Source organism: Mobula birostris, chromosome 7, assembly GCF_030028105.1.
Source record: "Mobula birostris isolate sMobBir1 chromosome 7, sMobBir1.hap1, whole genome shotgun sequence".
Lineage (NCBI taxonomy): Eukaryota > Metazoa > Chordata > Chondrichthyes > Myliobatiformes > Myliobatidae > Mobula > Mobula birostris.
This window is the reverse complement of record NC_092376.1, coordinates 66287698-66304352: the sequence shown is the minus strand read 5'-3', so window position 1 is coordinate 66304352 and position 16655 is coordinate 66287698. Positions and strand designations below refer to the sequence as shown.

The following is a 16655-nucleotide window of genomic DNA, read 5'->3' as shown; positions in this document are numbered from 1 at the left end:
AATATCAAAATGATGTCTTTTTATGTTTTATTGATTTCACTAAAGCATTCAACAAAGTGCAACATGAAAAATTATTTCAAATTCTCACTAAACTAAACATTGACGGAAGGGATCAACAACTGCTTCAAAATTAAGCAGTTGGACTAAAATTCAAAGTGGAATTAGACAGGGATGTGTTGCCTCACCGGAATTGTTTAATATCTATAGTGAAATTATTCTCAGAGAAATAGAAGACCTAGATGGGATAAAAATTGGAGGTGCTAACATCAACAATGTAAGATATGCAGACAATACCACCCTAATAGCAAGTGCTGCAGAAGACCTGCAAATCCTCCTTGACAAAGTAGTACAAACAAGTGCAGATTTTGGTCTAACCGTCAACTACAAAAAAACCAAATGTATGGTAATATCAAAATAGCAGGATACTCCCAACTGCCAATTGTACATCAGTAACCAAGAGATTGAACAAAAGACTGGCTTTATATCACAAGATGCTAGAAGTAAAGTAGAAATAAAAAGAAGAATTGTTATTGCCAAAACCAACTTCCAAAAAATGAAACCCATTTTTACCAACAGACACATTTCTATGACAACAAGGCTTAGGCTACTAAAACGTTACACCTGGTCAATCTTGCTGTATGCATCCAAAACATGGACTATAACATCAGAACTCTAAAGAAACTTAGAAGCAACAGAAATGTGGTTTCTTAGAAGAATGCTGAAAATATCATGTAGAGATAGGGTAACTAATGAGACAGTACTCCAACGTGCCCATTACAAAAAGGTCTTTAATGAGAACATTAAATGAGAGGAAACTTAAATTCCTTCAGAAAGGGAGAAATAGAATGCCTTACATTGCAAGGCCGTATGTCTGGGAAACGTGGAAGAGGAAGGCAAAGAAGAAAATATATGGACACTGTGAAAGAACTAACGGCTCTAAGTGTGCAAGATATCATTGACGCTGCGAGGGTTCGTTCGATGTGGAGAGCCATGATTGCCCAAGTGTGTAACGCACAAGGCACATGAAGAAGAAGTTGTTCCAGTACCCTCCCACGTTACAAAGGTGTACTGGTTATTAGGTTAGTTGGTCACCTGGGTGTAATTGGGTGGGGTGGGCTTGTTGGCTGGAAGGCCAATTACCATGTTGTATCTGTAAATAAAAAATAAATTGGGAAAGCAAGCATGTAGCAAGCAAGCTCAGAGACTGGGAGAAATATGTAATGATTTGCATGGTATTGTCACAGTCACTGGGGAAGAACGCAGTTCCACTAGGACAGCTACTTGAACTATGCTGGGGCTTCTAACTTGGTGAATCACACAAGCAGCATAAATAGAGCTATAGATCAGGCTTTTAAAATAAAGGGGATAAGGTTTGAAGTTTTAATAAATCAAAAAGAGGTAAGTGAGCAGTGACACAGGATAGTGAATGAAAGCAAAAGTCATGCCAGGATGGGGCAGAAAGTGGAACCTCAGTAAGTAACAATTGTAAAATGTTTAAGACTTGTGTCTCTTGATCTGAATGCACATTGTATTTGTAACAAGATATGTGAGATAACACTTAAATAGAAAGTAATTACTTTAATTTCATGGTGAATACTGAGATGAAGTTGCAGGGTGATCAGGACTGGGAACTCAATATTCCAAATTGTTAACACGAGGAAATCCGCAGATGCTGGAAATTCAAGCCACACACACAAAATGCTGGTGAACGCAGCAGGCCAGTCAGCATCTATAGGAAGAGGTACAGTCGACATTTTGGGCCAAAAACCTTCGTCAGGACTAACTGAAAGAAGAGACAGTAAGAGATTTGAAAGTGGGAGGGGGAGTGAGAGATCTGAAATGATAGGAAAAGACAGCAGGGGGAGGGATGAAGCTAAGAGCTGGAAAGTTGATTGGCAAAAGGGGTACAGAGTTGGAGAAGGGGGAGGATCATCGGACAGGAGGCCTAGGGAGAAAGAAAGGGGGAGGGGAGCCCAGAGGAAGATGGAGAGCAGGCAAGGAGTGATTGTGAGAGGAACAGAGAGAGAAGAAAATAAAAGGGGGGAGGGAATAAAAATAAATAAGGGATGGGATAAGAAGGGGAGGAGGGGCATTAACGGAAGTTAGAGAAGTCAATGTTCATGCCATCAGGTTGGAAGCTACCCAGACGAAATATAAGGTGTTGTTCCTCCAACCTAAGTGTGGCTTCATCTTGACGGTGGAGGAGGCCATGGATTGACATCAGAATGGGAATGGGACGTGGAATTGAAATGTGTGGCCACTGGGAGATCCTGCTTTCTGTGGCGGACAGAGCATAGAGGTTCAGTGAAACGGTCTCCCAGTCTGCGTTGGGTCTCACCAATATATACAGAAGGCCACACTGGGTGCACCGGACGCAGTATATCACCCCAGCCGACTCACAGGTGAAGTGTCGCCTCACCTGGAAGGACTGTCTGGGGCCCTGAATGGTTCCATATTGTTGATGGTCCCAAAAATTAGGCAAAGAGCAAAAGGAGGTGGTTGAAAAGGGAAGGCTGTGAGTGGTGATGGAGGTAAAAATAGATTATACATGGAATAAGGAATAGCATGGCAGGGAAAAATACTTACTCATAAAGTGATGCCACTAAGTAGGACTAAGTATACAATTGGAATTGGAAGCTGTGTGACAAGCAAAACTACTGATTTTATAAACATGAGGTTTTTCAGGTGTTGGAAATGTAGAACAACGCACACAAAATGTTTCCTGTGGCAGAGAATTCCACAGATTCATCCCTCTCTGTGTGAAGAAGTTGTTCCTCATCTCAGTCCTAAAAGGATTCCCCTTTATCTTCAAACTGTGACCCCTGGTTCTAGACTTCCCCAAAATCGGGAACAATCTTCCTGCATCTAGCCTGTCCAATCCCTTTAGGATTTTATACATTTCAATCAGATCCCCCCCCAATCTTCTAAATTCCAGAGAGTATAAGCCTAGTCGAAAGAACTCATTATGTATACAGATTACGGAGCAAGAGGTGCTTGCTATCTTGAGGCACATTAGTGTGGATAAATCTCCAGTGCCTTACAAGGTGCCCCATGGACCTTGCAGGAGGCTAGTGTATAAGTTGCTGGGTCCCTAACAGAAGTACTTAAATGTCTTTAGCCACAGGTGAGGTGCCAGAGGATTGGAGGACAGCTGATGTTGTTCCACTCTTTAAGAAATGCTATAAGGATAAGCCAGGAAATTATAGGCCAGTGAGCTTGACATCAGCGGTGGGTAAATTGTTGGAAGGTATTCTAACAGACCTGATATATAAGTATTTGGGTAAATAGGGCCTGATACTGGATTGTCAAACTGGCTTTGTGTGTGGTAGGTCATGTCTAACGAATCTTAAGAGTTTTTCCAGCCGGTTACCAAGCAAGATAGTGGATGTTGTCTGTATGGACTTTAGCAAGGCCTTTGACAAGGTCCCACATGGGAGGCTGGTTAAAAAGATCCAATCACTTGGCATTCAGGATAAGGTACTGAATTGGATTCAACATTGGATGCATGGCAGAAGCCATAGAGTGGTAGCAGATATTTACCCCTCTAACTGGAAGACTATAACTAGAGGTGTGCCACAAGAATGGGTGCTGGGTCTGTTCTTGTTTTGTCATCTAGATCAACTATCTGGATGACAGTTTGGTAAACTGGATTAGCAAATCTGCAGTTGACACTAAGATTGGGTTCGTAGTGGACAGTGAGGAAGGCCATCAAAGCTTGCAGCATGATTTGGACCAGCTGAAAAATGGGCCAAAATTAACTGATGGAGTTTAATGCAGACAAGTGTGAGGTGTTGCCCTTTTGGAAGGACAAATTAGGGTTAGGACTTGCATGGCAAATGGTAGGGCGCTGCAGAGTGCAGTAGAACAGGGGGATCTGTAAATACAGATCTATAATTCCATAAAAGTAGCATCACAGATAGATAGTCATAAAGGGAGCTTTTGCCACATTGGCCTTCATAAATCAAAATATTGAGCACAGGAGTTGGGATGTTATGTTGAAGTTGTATAAAACACCTCGCATGGAGTATTGTGTGCAGTTCTGGTTACCTACCTTTGGGAAAGATATCAATCAGATTGAAAGAATGCAGAGAAAATTTACTAGGACGTTGCCAGAACTTGAGGACCTGAGCTATAGGGATAGGTTGAATAGATTAGAACTTTGTTCTCTGGAACATGGGAGAATGAGGGGAGATATGGTAGAGGTATTCAAAACTAAGAGGGATACAGCTAGGGGAAATGCAAAGAAGTTTTTTCCATTGAGGTTGGGTGAGACGAAAACTAGAAGTAGTGGGTTAAGGGTGGAAGGTGAAATAATTGAGGGAAACATAAGGGGGAACTTCACTCAGATGGTGGTGGAGAGTGTGGAATGAGCTGTCAGCAGAAATGATAGGTATGAGTTCAATTTCAGCACTTAGAGAAATTTTAGATAATATATGGATGGGAGCGGTATGGAGGATAATGGTTCAGGAGTAGGTGAATGGGACTAGGCAGAATAGTTTGGCACAGACTAGATGGGCTGAAGGGCCTGTTTCTGTGCTTAGTGTTTGATGACTCTATAACTCAGCAAGCTAGGCAGCATCTGAGAGGGGAATAAAGAGTCAGCATTTCAAGCTGAGACCTTTCATCAAGACTAGAAAGGAAGGGACAGAAGCCTGTCTGCAGTTTTCATGGTTGACTTTAGTATGTTGATTTAAATCAAACTTGCAAGGATATGGTGGAAGTGACATTTGTACAGTTAATTAGGGATTGTTTCTCAGAAAAAACATTATAAATTTTACCTGGGGAAGGGTTATTTCAGATTATCAGACTTGATCCCATATAATGAGTTAAAGTTAATAGGAGGTCTTGCAGCTGTGGATCTTCAATTATATAGTAATGATAACATGGTAGAATTCCAAAAAGAGATTTGAGAACCAGTGCTCAGCACCAAAACAAGTGTCCCCAGTGTAAATAAAGGAAATTACAGAAGATCTGAAGGTGAACCAGGAAAATGAGCTAAGAAAAAGATCAGGAGATAGTAGTAGATATTTAATTAGACAATTCAAAATGCTCAGAAGATATTTATCTCAATTTGAAAGATGAATTTGATGAGCAAGATGAAACATCTGTGATTCATAAAAGGAGGTCAAGAAAAATATTTAAATTAAAATCTATTGCAAATAATTACAAATGACTGAATCTAGTGTTTGATCAGAGTTCTGGGAATTCTCATACCCAGCAGCATAAGGTTAAAAATGCCTGCAAGGGGGGAGAATATTGATTGAGAGTAAACTGGCAAGTAACTTAAAAGCAATCAGCAAGAGCTTCTATAAATAAATAACAAATTAGTTGGCATCTAAGATGTATGGATCCCGGATGGGAATCTGTGTGTATGTGTGTGAGGGAGAGAGAGAGAGAGAGAATGGTTTAATAACAGGAAATGGCAGAGAACTGAACCAATACTGAACCATCAATCTTCGTATAGAAGACAATACAAACACTCCAGAAATAATTGGTGGGCCTGTTTCAAGTACTTCGGAAGAACTTTTGACAATCTCTATCCCTGGGTATAAACTAAATGGGAAGAACTCGGTGGGTCAGGCAGCACCTGTGGAAGGAAATGGACAGTTGATATTTCAGATTGACATCCATTAGGACCAATCAGAAGGGTCTCAGCCCAAACTGTTAACTGTTTCAAAAGGAATGACTGCAGAAATATTAAGGTCTTTGGTCAAAGCCTTTCAAAACTAATGAGTTTTAAGAATACACCTGTGAAAAGTGGGTGGTGGACTAAAAACAGAATTAGGTTTATTGTCACTCACGCAAGTTTGTTGTTTTGTGACAGTGCAGTTCAGGCATAACAAGTTACTGATAAGTTACAATCAAATAAATAAATAGAGCATAAGATGAATAGTAAGGTAGTGTTCATGGGTTCATGGACCTTCCAGAAGTCTGGCAGGGGGGAAGAAGCTGCCCTAAGACATTAAGTGTTAGTCTTCAGATTCCTGCACTTCCTCCCTGTTGGTAGTAATGAGAAGAGAGCGTGTCCCCGATGGTGGGGGTCCTTCGTGATTGGTGCTGTCTTCTTGAGGCACCACCTTGGGAGATGTCATTGGTGGGGGGGGGGGGGGGGTGGCTACTGCCCCTAATGGAGATGGCAGAATCTACAATCCACTGAAGCCTCTTACATTCATGTGCATTGGTGCCTCCATATCAGACTATGATGCTGTCCATTGTACACTTGTAGAGATTTGCTACAAAATCTCCTCAAACTCCTGATGAAGTATAGTCATGGGAGTGCCTTCATCATGATTGCATAAATATGTTGGACCCAGGATAGATTCTCTGAGATGGTGATTCAATTCCTTGGTCATGCTGACATTGAGTACAAGGTAGTTGTTGCAACACCATTCAACCAGCTAATCTATTTCATCCCTTTACTACTCCTCATCTCTGTTCTTGGCAAATTCTCAGACGGTGGTGTCATCAGCAAATTTGTAGATGGCATTTGTACTGTTCCTAGGCACATAGCCATGAATGTAGAGAGAGTAGAGTAGTGGGCTAAGTATGCATCCCTGAGGTGCACCTGTGTTGATTCAATGAGGAGGAGATATTATCACGAATCCATACTAACTTTGGTCTTCTGATGAGGAAGTCAAGAATCCAGTTGCAGAAGGAGGTACAGAGGCCCAGGTCTTGAGTATTGTTAGCTAGTAATGAGGGGATGATACTGTTTAACACCGAGCCACAATAGATAAACAGAACCCTGGCATAGATATTGCTGTTGTCTTGATGGTCCATAGCCCAGAGGAGATTCAGTGAAATTGCATCATCTGTGGACCTGTCAGTAAACAGCAGCGAGTCCAGATCTTCTGCTGATGCAGGAGTTAATTCTGGCTGTGATCAACCTTTCAAAGCACTTCATCAGAGTAGATGTGAGTGCTACTGGGCAATACTCTTAAAGGCAATTCATCTTGCTCCTCTTTTGCACCGGTATGATCGATGCCTCTGTGAAGCAATTGGGAACGTCCAGCTGCAGCAATAAGAGGTTGAAGATGTCTTTAAGCACTCCAGCCAGTTGGTCAGCACAGGTTTTCAGTGCCCTGCCAGTGTCACTGTTGGGACTTGACACTTTACAAGGGTTCAGCCTCTTGTAGGACATCGGCCTCCGAGGCAGAAATCACGAGGTTACCAGATACTAGGACGTTTGCACAGTTGTAGTGTTATTCGTCCTTTCAAAGCCTGCATAAAAGCCATTGGGCTGATCAGAGAGTGAAGCATCATTGCCAATTATGTTATATCTAGCCCTCAAGGGATTGCGAATCTCCTGATTAATCTATGTGACATCTTGTTTGGGCATGGTCGGGATGTTCTCAAAGGCACACACTCATCCATGCAGGTCTCGATGAACTCTAGATAATATACCTAGAGGCAGATACATTAGGGACATTTATGAGACTTTTAGATAGGCACATGGATGAAGGGAAAATGGAGGGCTATCTAGGACAGAAGGTTAGACTGATGTTGGAGGGTTGGCATAACATTGGGGCCAAAGGGCCTGTACTGTGCTGTACTGTTCTATGTTCAACAGCTTTAGGAAATATATGAGGAGCCTGCAACTCAGATCTTCTGCTATCACCGGTGTATCCCTGTAAATAACAAGAAAATAGTGCAACTAGCACAGCTTACCTCCAGTTCGACTCAGAGTCAGTTTTATTATCGCTGGTGTGTGTTGTGAAATCTGATGTTTTGTGGCTACAGTTCAGTACAATACATAAAAAAGCTGTAAATTACAAAAAAAATTTAAAAATAAATGAATAGTGCAAGAAGAGAACATGAGAGTGAGGTAGCATTCATGGGTTCATGGACCGTTCAAAATTCTAATGGCGAAGGAGAAGAAGCTGTTCCTAAAATGTTGAGACTGGCCTACAGTGATCATAGTGTGCAATATTTGAGCTCTGTTTCATATTTAGTGACAGAAAAAATGAAGCATACAATTAGTGACATCATTAAGTACATGGTTGATTATGAATTTGCTTTATCTAGTTTTGTAATTGGCATGATTTCACAGATGATAATGTTTCAACACCAGATAATCAAAATTTGAATAGCTTAAAAAAGCTTCATCAATTTTTTTGACAATTGATTCTCTGCATTGTGTATATACATCAATGAGCCAAAGTTTGTGTTAAAATATTTCATTTCTGCACATTAATTTGATGATAAGATATCTTTGGTTTTCATATGTGAAAGATACAGTTTCTGAGATTGCTACAGTAACTTTGCCAGTTGCAGCAGAAGTCTACTCCGATTTCCAAAGCAATACACACAAAATACTGGAGGGACTAGCATTTTTTTGTTTTTGTGTGTGTGTGTGTTTTGCTTTGGATTTGCAGCATCTGCAGATTTTCTGGTGTCTCTGATTTCCAGTTCAGAAGAGAATGTGCATTTCTCAGTGATGACCATATGATAGTTTAACATTTCCTTCTAACAATGTGTAACAGGCCGCTGTTTATCTTCACTTTGCCCTGTAGTAACGTCTCCATACTGAGGTGCTTTGCTGACCTGAGGCATTACTTCATAAAAAAGAAATTTTATTTTGTAAACACTGTGAATACGTAACCTTGTCCTTATTATGGCATTGGATCTCTTTCCAAGCAACTGGTTTTCTGCTTTTTGGATTTAAAAAATGTGGTTTATGTCTACTCTCTAATATCTCTATTCTGTCTTGCATGACTCGTTGCTCCTCCTGTATTCAGGAAGTGTGTAATGGATGGGAGAGGTAAAGGGAGGGGGTGGTGACTGAAGACAGAGGTGCCTGTATCAAGTACTTACAGCAAGCATGTCAACCATGTTATCCCTTTCCCAAAAGTTTTTTTCAGGCTGAGCTTGTATGAATGAAATGACCTGCATCAGTATAGGTATTGATATTTTACTGAGCATAGTGGAATGCAGCAATAATCATCTTAATGCCCCAATGGTTTAAAAATCTCTAATGTCAAACACTTGAATTCTCATCACACAGCTTGATATTGTGGCAGGTCTATATCGGCAAACCTTTAACCTGAAGCAAAATTTTGTCACATCAGTTTGCATCCCTGAAAGATTCTCTTTTTTTTTTTTCCTCCCTTTATAGATCGTGGACTATGCCTATAAAAATAACCTTGCTGCCTGGTACCCTGAGCCAGAGGACAAAGAAGCATTTGTTCGTTCTCAAATGTACAGCCCCAATTATGACTCCTTTGTATTTGATAAATATGAATGGCCTAAAGATGCAATGGAAATCCAGAAAGTGTAATTACTTGTGTTGTTCAAATCCCCTCTAATCTGTCAAGATTTTGGAAGGCCTCTTTCAATTTACTGGCTCAAATATTGCTTATCAAAACCTGGTAACTAAGCACATCAAGTATGTTTTCTTTGGGTGTGACTATTGCATTGCTTTCTGGAAAAAAAGTACAATTCTTGTTCAAAGCAATCTGCTCTCATTAGTTTCAAAGTAACAAATACTATTCTTCATGAACAGATGCACTGCAATAATAGGTTTATTGCACTTTTCATATTGATTTTATTTTTCAGGAATTTTATTATTTCATTTTTGTAATCAATGTTGACTTTAAGCAACTTTGCCATTTGAACATGTTATCTTTCCATAAAATTACAATTACAAAGAACAAAACACAGGCATTGAAAAGGCATTAGTTGCCTAGAAATCATGGGTTCACTGAACTGTATAGTTTGACAAAGACAAATAACTATGGCATTAAACATATTTTTGCACAAAATGTTAGCTAATTTCATTTTCTGAACATGATTAATGACCCTCCTACTTCTCATACTATTTCGGTTTGGGTTCCAGAATTTTCTTAAGGCTACTGCCTGAAATGAGATTCCAGTTCACTAATGTAAGTTGTCCACAAATACCGGTCTTTCAATTCTGTAGAAGAAAACTAGATAAAGTAGCAGACACTATCTATTCAAGTTATTTTGGATGACCTAAAGTCAACCAACCACAGTAGGTTAATATTTCCCTTGTAAAGATGTTTTTGGACAGATCAAAGCGGTTCAGAGTTGGAGTTAGCATTAAATAAAGAATTTTCATCATGCCAAGAGGATGCCTTCAATGCAAAAATTCTAAATACTATGAATACAACAGAAATCTTTAGAAAGGAGATGGTCCAAAAGGAGGTGGAATAAACTCCAGTGTCCAGTTCTGTGCAGCATCCAACCTGGATGCAAGCTGTTGATCTCCCAAAAATGAGAAAATCTGTTGCTTTTCCCAGTGCTGAAATCCTGATGAAATCAAATAGAATCTCAAATTGCAAGTGTGTTTAGCTACTTCCTGTTGAGGAATAGCTATTGCCATTTTCTGTTTGTTGGGTCTGTCACACTTATCTGATCAAATGTATTACTTGTGGATGGTAGCTGAAACACCAGTACCCTGAAAGATCTTATTTTCTGCATAGTAAATTATATATATTTTTGAAGTCTTGTCAATTATGGTATATTTACTGCAGTTAAGACATGCCTGCTGAAATGGAAGACATTGTACTGATGTAGGTTTAAAAAAAGTAAAATTGGAAAACTGTAGAGGATGTACTTTGTAGTTTTTTTTTAATACCTAAAAAACAGAGGTCTGTATATCCACTTCTATCTGCACTTCTATAATATTGTTGACTATAATATACAGCCATTGTCCTAGTGTAGGGGTTTCCAACCTTTCTCATGCCTTGGACTGATACATAAAGCAAGGGGTCCATGGACCCCAGGTTGGGAACCCATGATCTGGAGTGACAACAGTCTGAAGATCTACTACTCGAGTTGTACAGCCAGAAACATACACATACACTACCCCCTCTGGCAACATGTTCCAGATAATCAATGACTGTTTTTGTTTTGTTGGGAAAGAACTAAATTGCATCTTCAGATATCCTTTAAAACTCCCAACTCACTTGCACTCTCCTTTTAAAACTCTGTTCTCTTTGTTTTGATACTCCTGCCATGGGAAAGATTTTTTTGGTTGTACACCTTGTATATGCCTCTTAAAATCTTGTAATTCCATCAGGTTGCACCCCCGCCCCACCCAGCCACCTTTGCTTCAAGGAAAACGGACCCAGTTTATCTGATTTCTCTCCATAATGAAAATCCTACAATCCAGGCAACATCCTGTTGAATTTCTCCAGCACAACCACATCCTTACAATAGTGTGGTGATCAGAACAGCACACGATACTCCATCTGCAGTCTAACCAGTTTTTGTAAAGTTGCCATATCTTAACTTTTATATTCTTTCCCTTGCCTAAGAAGGCAACAAACATTAAATGCTTGTTTTTTCACCATATCTACTACTGTTGCCACTCTTCAGATAACTATGGACGAGCCCCAAGGTCCCTCTGTTCACGAATGTCCTTTTGTTTGTCCTATTCCTATTTGCTTTCCCTAAATGCATCACCTTGCATTTGTTGGAATTTGATACTTTCCATATGATCAATATCCTGGATAACCTTACTTGTGATTCACAACACTATCTTGCTGATCACACCTCTTACATTCATACCCAGTATGGTGAACAACAAGGGTCTCCTCACTGCACTGATCCCTGTGGTTCATCACTGGTCATAGTACCAACAAAAAACACCCAAATACAACTATATTAAACAAACTCAATGCATCTTGTTCTTTTAAATTCGTGCTTTTTAAAGGAGCATTTGGCTGATGCTGAACAGTGTCATCAGTAACTCCAGTTGTAGATGAGGAGAATTCATCAGTTCTGACCCAGAATCAGAATCAGGTTTAATATCACTGACATGTACTTTATTGTCGCCAAACAATTGGTAATAGATATATCATGACATTTGCTGTTTTGCAGCAGCAATACCTTGCAACACTTAATAAAAGCTATAAATTTCAAAAAGAGGTATATAAAAAAAAGTAAATCAAATATAGAGAAGAGAAAAAAATAATGAGATAGTGTTCACGGATTCATTGTCTGTTCAGAAATCTGATGCCGGAGGGGAAGAAGTTGTTCCTGAAATGTTGAGTGTGTGTCTTCAGGATCCTGTACCACTGCCTTGATGGTACCAATGAGAAGAGAGCATGCCCCAAGGAATGTGAGTCTTTCTCAGGCATTGCCTTTTGAAAGTGTCCCAGGTGCTGGGGAGTAGCATCTATGATGGAGCTGGCAGAGTTTACAACCTTCTGCAGCTTTTTCTGATCCTGTGCAGTGACCCTCCATACCAGATGATAATGTGGCCTATTAGAATGTTACTACACAAAGTTGAGGAAACCAGAAAGGCTGGATGGGGAGGTGGGCTTGGGGGAGGGAGAGTTAACCAGTAAACTATCTAACACAAAATTATTGATTCCAGAATTACCTTCCAATCAAGGAATTGCTTCTGTAATTCTGGAGGTCTTGTGGGAGTCATCTTCAAGGAAGTGTGTCTCAGGAAACCTTGTGATTTTCAATGATAGGAAACACAGGACATGCTGCCAACAAATGCAAATCTATTGAAATTACAACTTCACCAGGTTACATTTAAAATTCTCAAGATCCAGCTGTTCCTTCCTTTCACCCAAACAGCTCAGGAATATTTAGGGTTAGGTTTGGCCCAGCAACAAGTATGCTTGTACCAGGAATAGGGACTTGCACCAGAGAGAAACTTGATGGACACAGGTATGCAACCGATGAACAGCTCTGTTCTGCGGAGGTCACGAGACACAGCATAAGCACAACAAGCTGTCCTGAAGAAATAGATGGTTTATTTTAGTGGATTTCTCTCCTGAAAGAGGAAAACGTGGCAAGCTTGAGCAGATAACTGACACGTGGGCAGAGATCTGGAACACGTGAAAATCTCTTTTTCTGCAAGAACGCCAATGCATTTCCTGTCCAGAACTATTTATTGTGAGCAGGGTCTTGCTTATGTTGTGTAGAGAACTGAACAGAAACAGCCAGGACAGCAGAATCAGATACCTGTGATTCAGGGTCAGAGAGCCTGCCCTGCTGCAGGCCTGGAGGTTAAAACAATTATAGTGGCCCCAGCCGCACTGCACTTGTTTGCAGTCGAGGGAGAATGCCCGGTGCTGAAACTAGTCCCCCCATTGCTGTTGGGTGTGCAGCTTCAGGACAGCGATATTCCTTCTCGCTAGGTCATCAAGCCATCTCCCATTATCTTCAAGACAGCACACTCACCTATTTCCCGCTATCAACTAACCTATACTGCTCCTTCATTTGGCTCTGGAAATCAGTCTAACCCTGGTCCATTGAGAGTAACGGCATCCTGTAAGTCAGCAAGTATGCTGGTTCAGGCTCTGAGAATGACAGACTTCAGACACTGCAAAGCCAACCAGAAGGTGCTAAACAAGAAAGAATGTAGTATCTGATGTTTTGTGAATTATTCTCAAGATGCTGCTAAAATTCCAATGCTTTCTCATCTAGAACAAATAATGTAGAGTAAAACTATGCGATTTCTATAATCCAGGTGAAGTTAATGGCACAAACTCCTTCCATCAATTGACTCTCCTTGCACTTGTCATTCATTGTCTACTGCGTCCACACCTTGTGGATACAAGTCTTGAGTGAGCCTATGTCACATTCCCCAGTTTCCCAAAAGCACACCCTCCCCTCTCCCGCTGCAAGGAGTATTTTCTCTTTCAAGTACAGTATTCTTTTAAAATTTTTATAATGGTGCATTCATTTAAAACTAGTATATAATTAAGTGAAAGGAACCAGAGACCTAAAGACTCCCTTCCCAATCTGGATTAGCTCACCTAATCGGCATGACAGAAGGAACACAACAATTAACTCTGCCTTTGTGGAATTAGCTGATGACTGAGCAATTAATGTAAATGTTTAGTTTTGAGCATTATCTAATCACATTTAGGACAATACTCTTAGATTTTAGTTAGATATTATCTTCATAAATTATCTCCATATGTTCAATAATTCAATTTTCCATTCAGTCATGAGAAAATCTAGTTTGCCTGTAACTGAAATGATCTTTCCTTTCACAGAGAATTATACCTTATTGAAATTTTAATCACATTACATAAAAAAACTATACTGCAATTTTTGCAGGTAGTTCTAAATGAGAATCATGCAAAATAATTGACAAAAAATCTTAGCTTCAAAAAGGCAACAATTATACCAGTGCCTAAGAAGAATAATGTGGGCTGCCTTAATGACTATCACCTGGTAACACTCACATGGACAGTGATGAAATGCTTTTTGAGAGGTTGGTTATGACTAGACTGAACTCCTTCCTCAGCAAGGACCTGGACCCCTTGCAATTTGCTTTTTGCCACAATAGGTCAATGGCAGACACAATCTCTTTCTTTTTAAATCTTTTTATTAATTTTCAAAGTTATAAACAAAATAACAATGTTGATACAAAGAGATTGGAATAATATTATTAATAAACATATACAGAAAAGATTTCAAATAACACAGGTATAATAGACTTCCAAACTCATGATGTAATTAATCATAAAGAAAAAAAAGAAATAAAAAGAAAAAAAATATATACAATGAAAAACCCCCCAAAAAAAGAAAAAAAAAACTAAATACGAAACCCAAAAAAACAATCAGAACAAAACAGGGCTAGACCAATATCTTAAATCGAACACGTTCAGTAATGTCGTCAACTCCGCTCCTCTGTTCATATATTTTAAGTTAATAAGAAGGATACGGAAAGGTCAAATTACATCATATGAAAACATTGAATAAAAGATTTCCAAGTGTCTTCAAATTTAACCGAAGGATCAAAAATATCACTTCTAATTTTTTCTAAATTTAAACATAATATAGTTTGGGAAAACCATTGGAATGTAGTAGGAGGATTGGTCTCCTTCCAGTTCAATAAAATAGATCTTCTGGCCATTAAAGTAACAAATGCAATCATCCGGCAGGCTGAGGAATACAAAGATCTATGTTCTACCATTGGCAATCCAAAAATTGCCGTAAGAGGATGGGGTTGTAAGTCAAAACATAGAACTGTTGAGATAATATCAAAAATACCTTTCCAATATTTTTCCAAGAGAGGACAGGACCAAAACAAATGTGTTAAAGAAGCCACCTCAGAGTGACATCTGTCACAAATAGGGTTTATATGGGAATAAAAATGGGCTAATTTATTTTTAGACATATGGGCCCTGTGCAATACTTTAAATTGTATTAATATATGCTTAGCACATATAGAGGAAGTACTGACTAATTGAAATATTTTATCCCATTTCTCTATAGGTAGGCAAAGTTGAAGTTCCCTTTCCCATTCATTTTTAATTTTATCAGATATACCTGGCTGTAATTTCATAATTATATCATAGATAGATGCTATTAATCCCTTCTGAAGAAGACTTAAACCTAAAATTTTATCAGTGATATCAGTAGGGTATGAGGTCGGGAAGGTAGGCAACATAGTATTAAAAAATTTCTTATTTGTAAATACCTTAAAAAAATGGGATCTAGGCAAATCAAATTTCTTAGATAACTGTTCAAAAGACATGAAAGAGTTATCCAGAAATAGGTCACAAAAACATGTTATACCTTCGGTTTTCCATATCAAAAAGGCTTGGTCCATAACTGAGGGTTGAAAAAAGAAATTAGATATAAAGGCACAATCTTAATAGCTCTCCACATGGCTTTAGACCACCTGGACAACACAAACACCTATGTCAGGATGCTGTTCATTGACTATAGCTCAACATTTAATACCATCATTCCCACAATCCTCATTGAGAAGTTGCAGAACCTGGGCCCCTGTACCTCCCTCTGCAATTGGATCATCGACTTCCTAACTGGGAGACCACAGTCTTTGCAGATTGGTGATAACATATCCTCTTCGCTGACAATTAACACTGGTGCACCTTGGGTGTGTTCTTACCCCACTGCTCTACTCTCTGTATACACATGACTGTGTGGCTAGGCATAGTTCAAATACCATCTATAAATTTGCTGATGATACAACCATTGTTGGTAGAATCTCAGGTGATGACGAGAGGGCGTACAGGAGTGAGATATGCCAACTAGTGGAATGGTGCCACAGCAACAACCTGGCACTCAACGTCAGTAAGACAAAAGAACTGATTGTGGGCTTCAGGAAGGGTAAGACGAAGGAATACATACCAATCTTTATAGAGGAATCAGAAGTAGAGAGAGTGAGCAGCTTCAAGTTCCTGGGTGTCAAGATCTCTGAGGACCTAACCTGGTCCCAACATATCGATGTAGTTATAAAGAAGGCAAGACAGTGGCTATACTTTATTAGGAGTTTGAGGAGATTTGCCATGTCAACAAATACACTCAAAAACTTCTATAGTTGTACCATGGAGAGCATTCTGACAGGCTGCATCACTGTCTGGTATGGAGGGGCTACTGCACAGAACTGAAAGAAGCTGCAGAAGGTTGTAAATCTAGTCAGCTCCATCTTGGGCACTATCCTACAAAGTACCCAGGACATCTTCAGGGAGCAGTGTCTCAGAAAGGCAGCGTCCAATATTAAGGACCTCCAGCAGCCAGGGTATGCCCTTTTCTCACTGTTACCATCAGGTAGGAGGTACAGAAGCCTGAAGGCACACAGTCAGCGATTCAGGAACAGCTTCTTCCCCTCTGCTATCTGATTCTTAAATGGAATTGAAAGCTTTGGACACTACCTCACATTTTTTTAAATATATAGTGTTTCTGTTTTC

The 16655-nt window shown here is 39.6% G+C and overlaps 1 protein-coding gene across 1 annotated transcript in view; it reads left to right on the top strand.

The window, feature by feature from the left end:
- Positions 1-10566, top strand: part of LOC140200269 (NADP-dependent malic enzyme-like) — a 163517-nt gene extending 152951 nt beyond the window's left edge. The window contains exon 14 of the mRNA XM_072263357.1: positions 9116-10566. Coding sequence (XP_072119458.1) covers positions 9116-9277 — 162 coding nt within the window. The 3' untranslated portion in view covers positions 9278-10566. The remainder of the gene's footprint in view (positions 1-9115) is intronic.
- The last annotated feature ends 6089 nt before the right edge of the window (positions 10567-16655 follow it).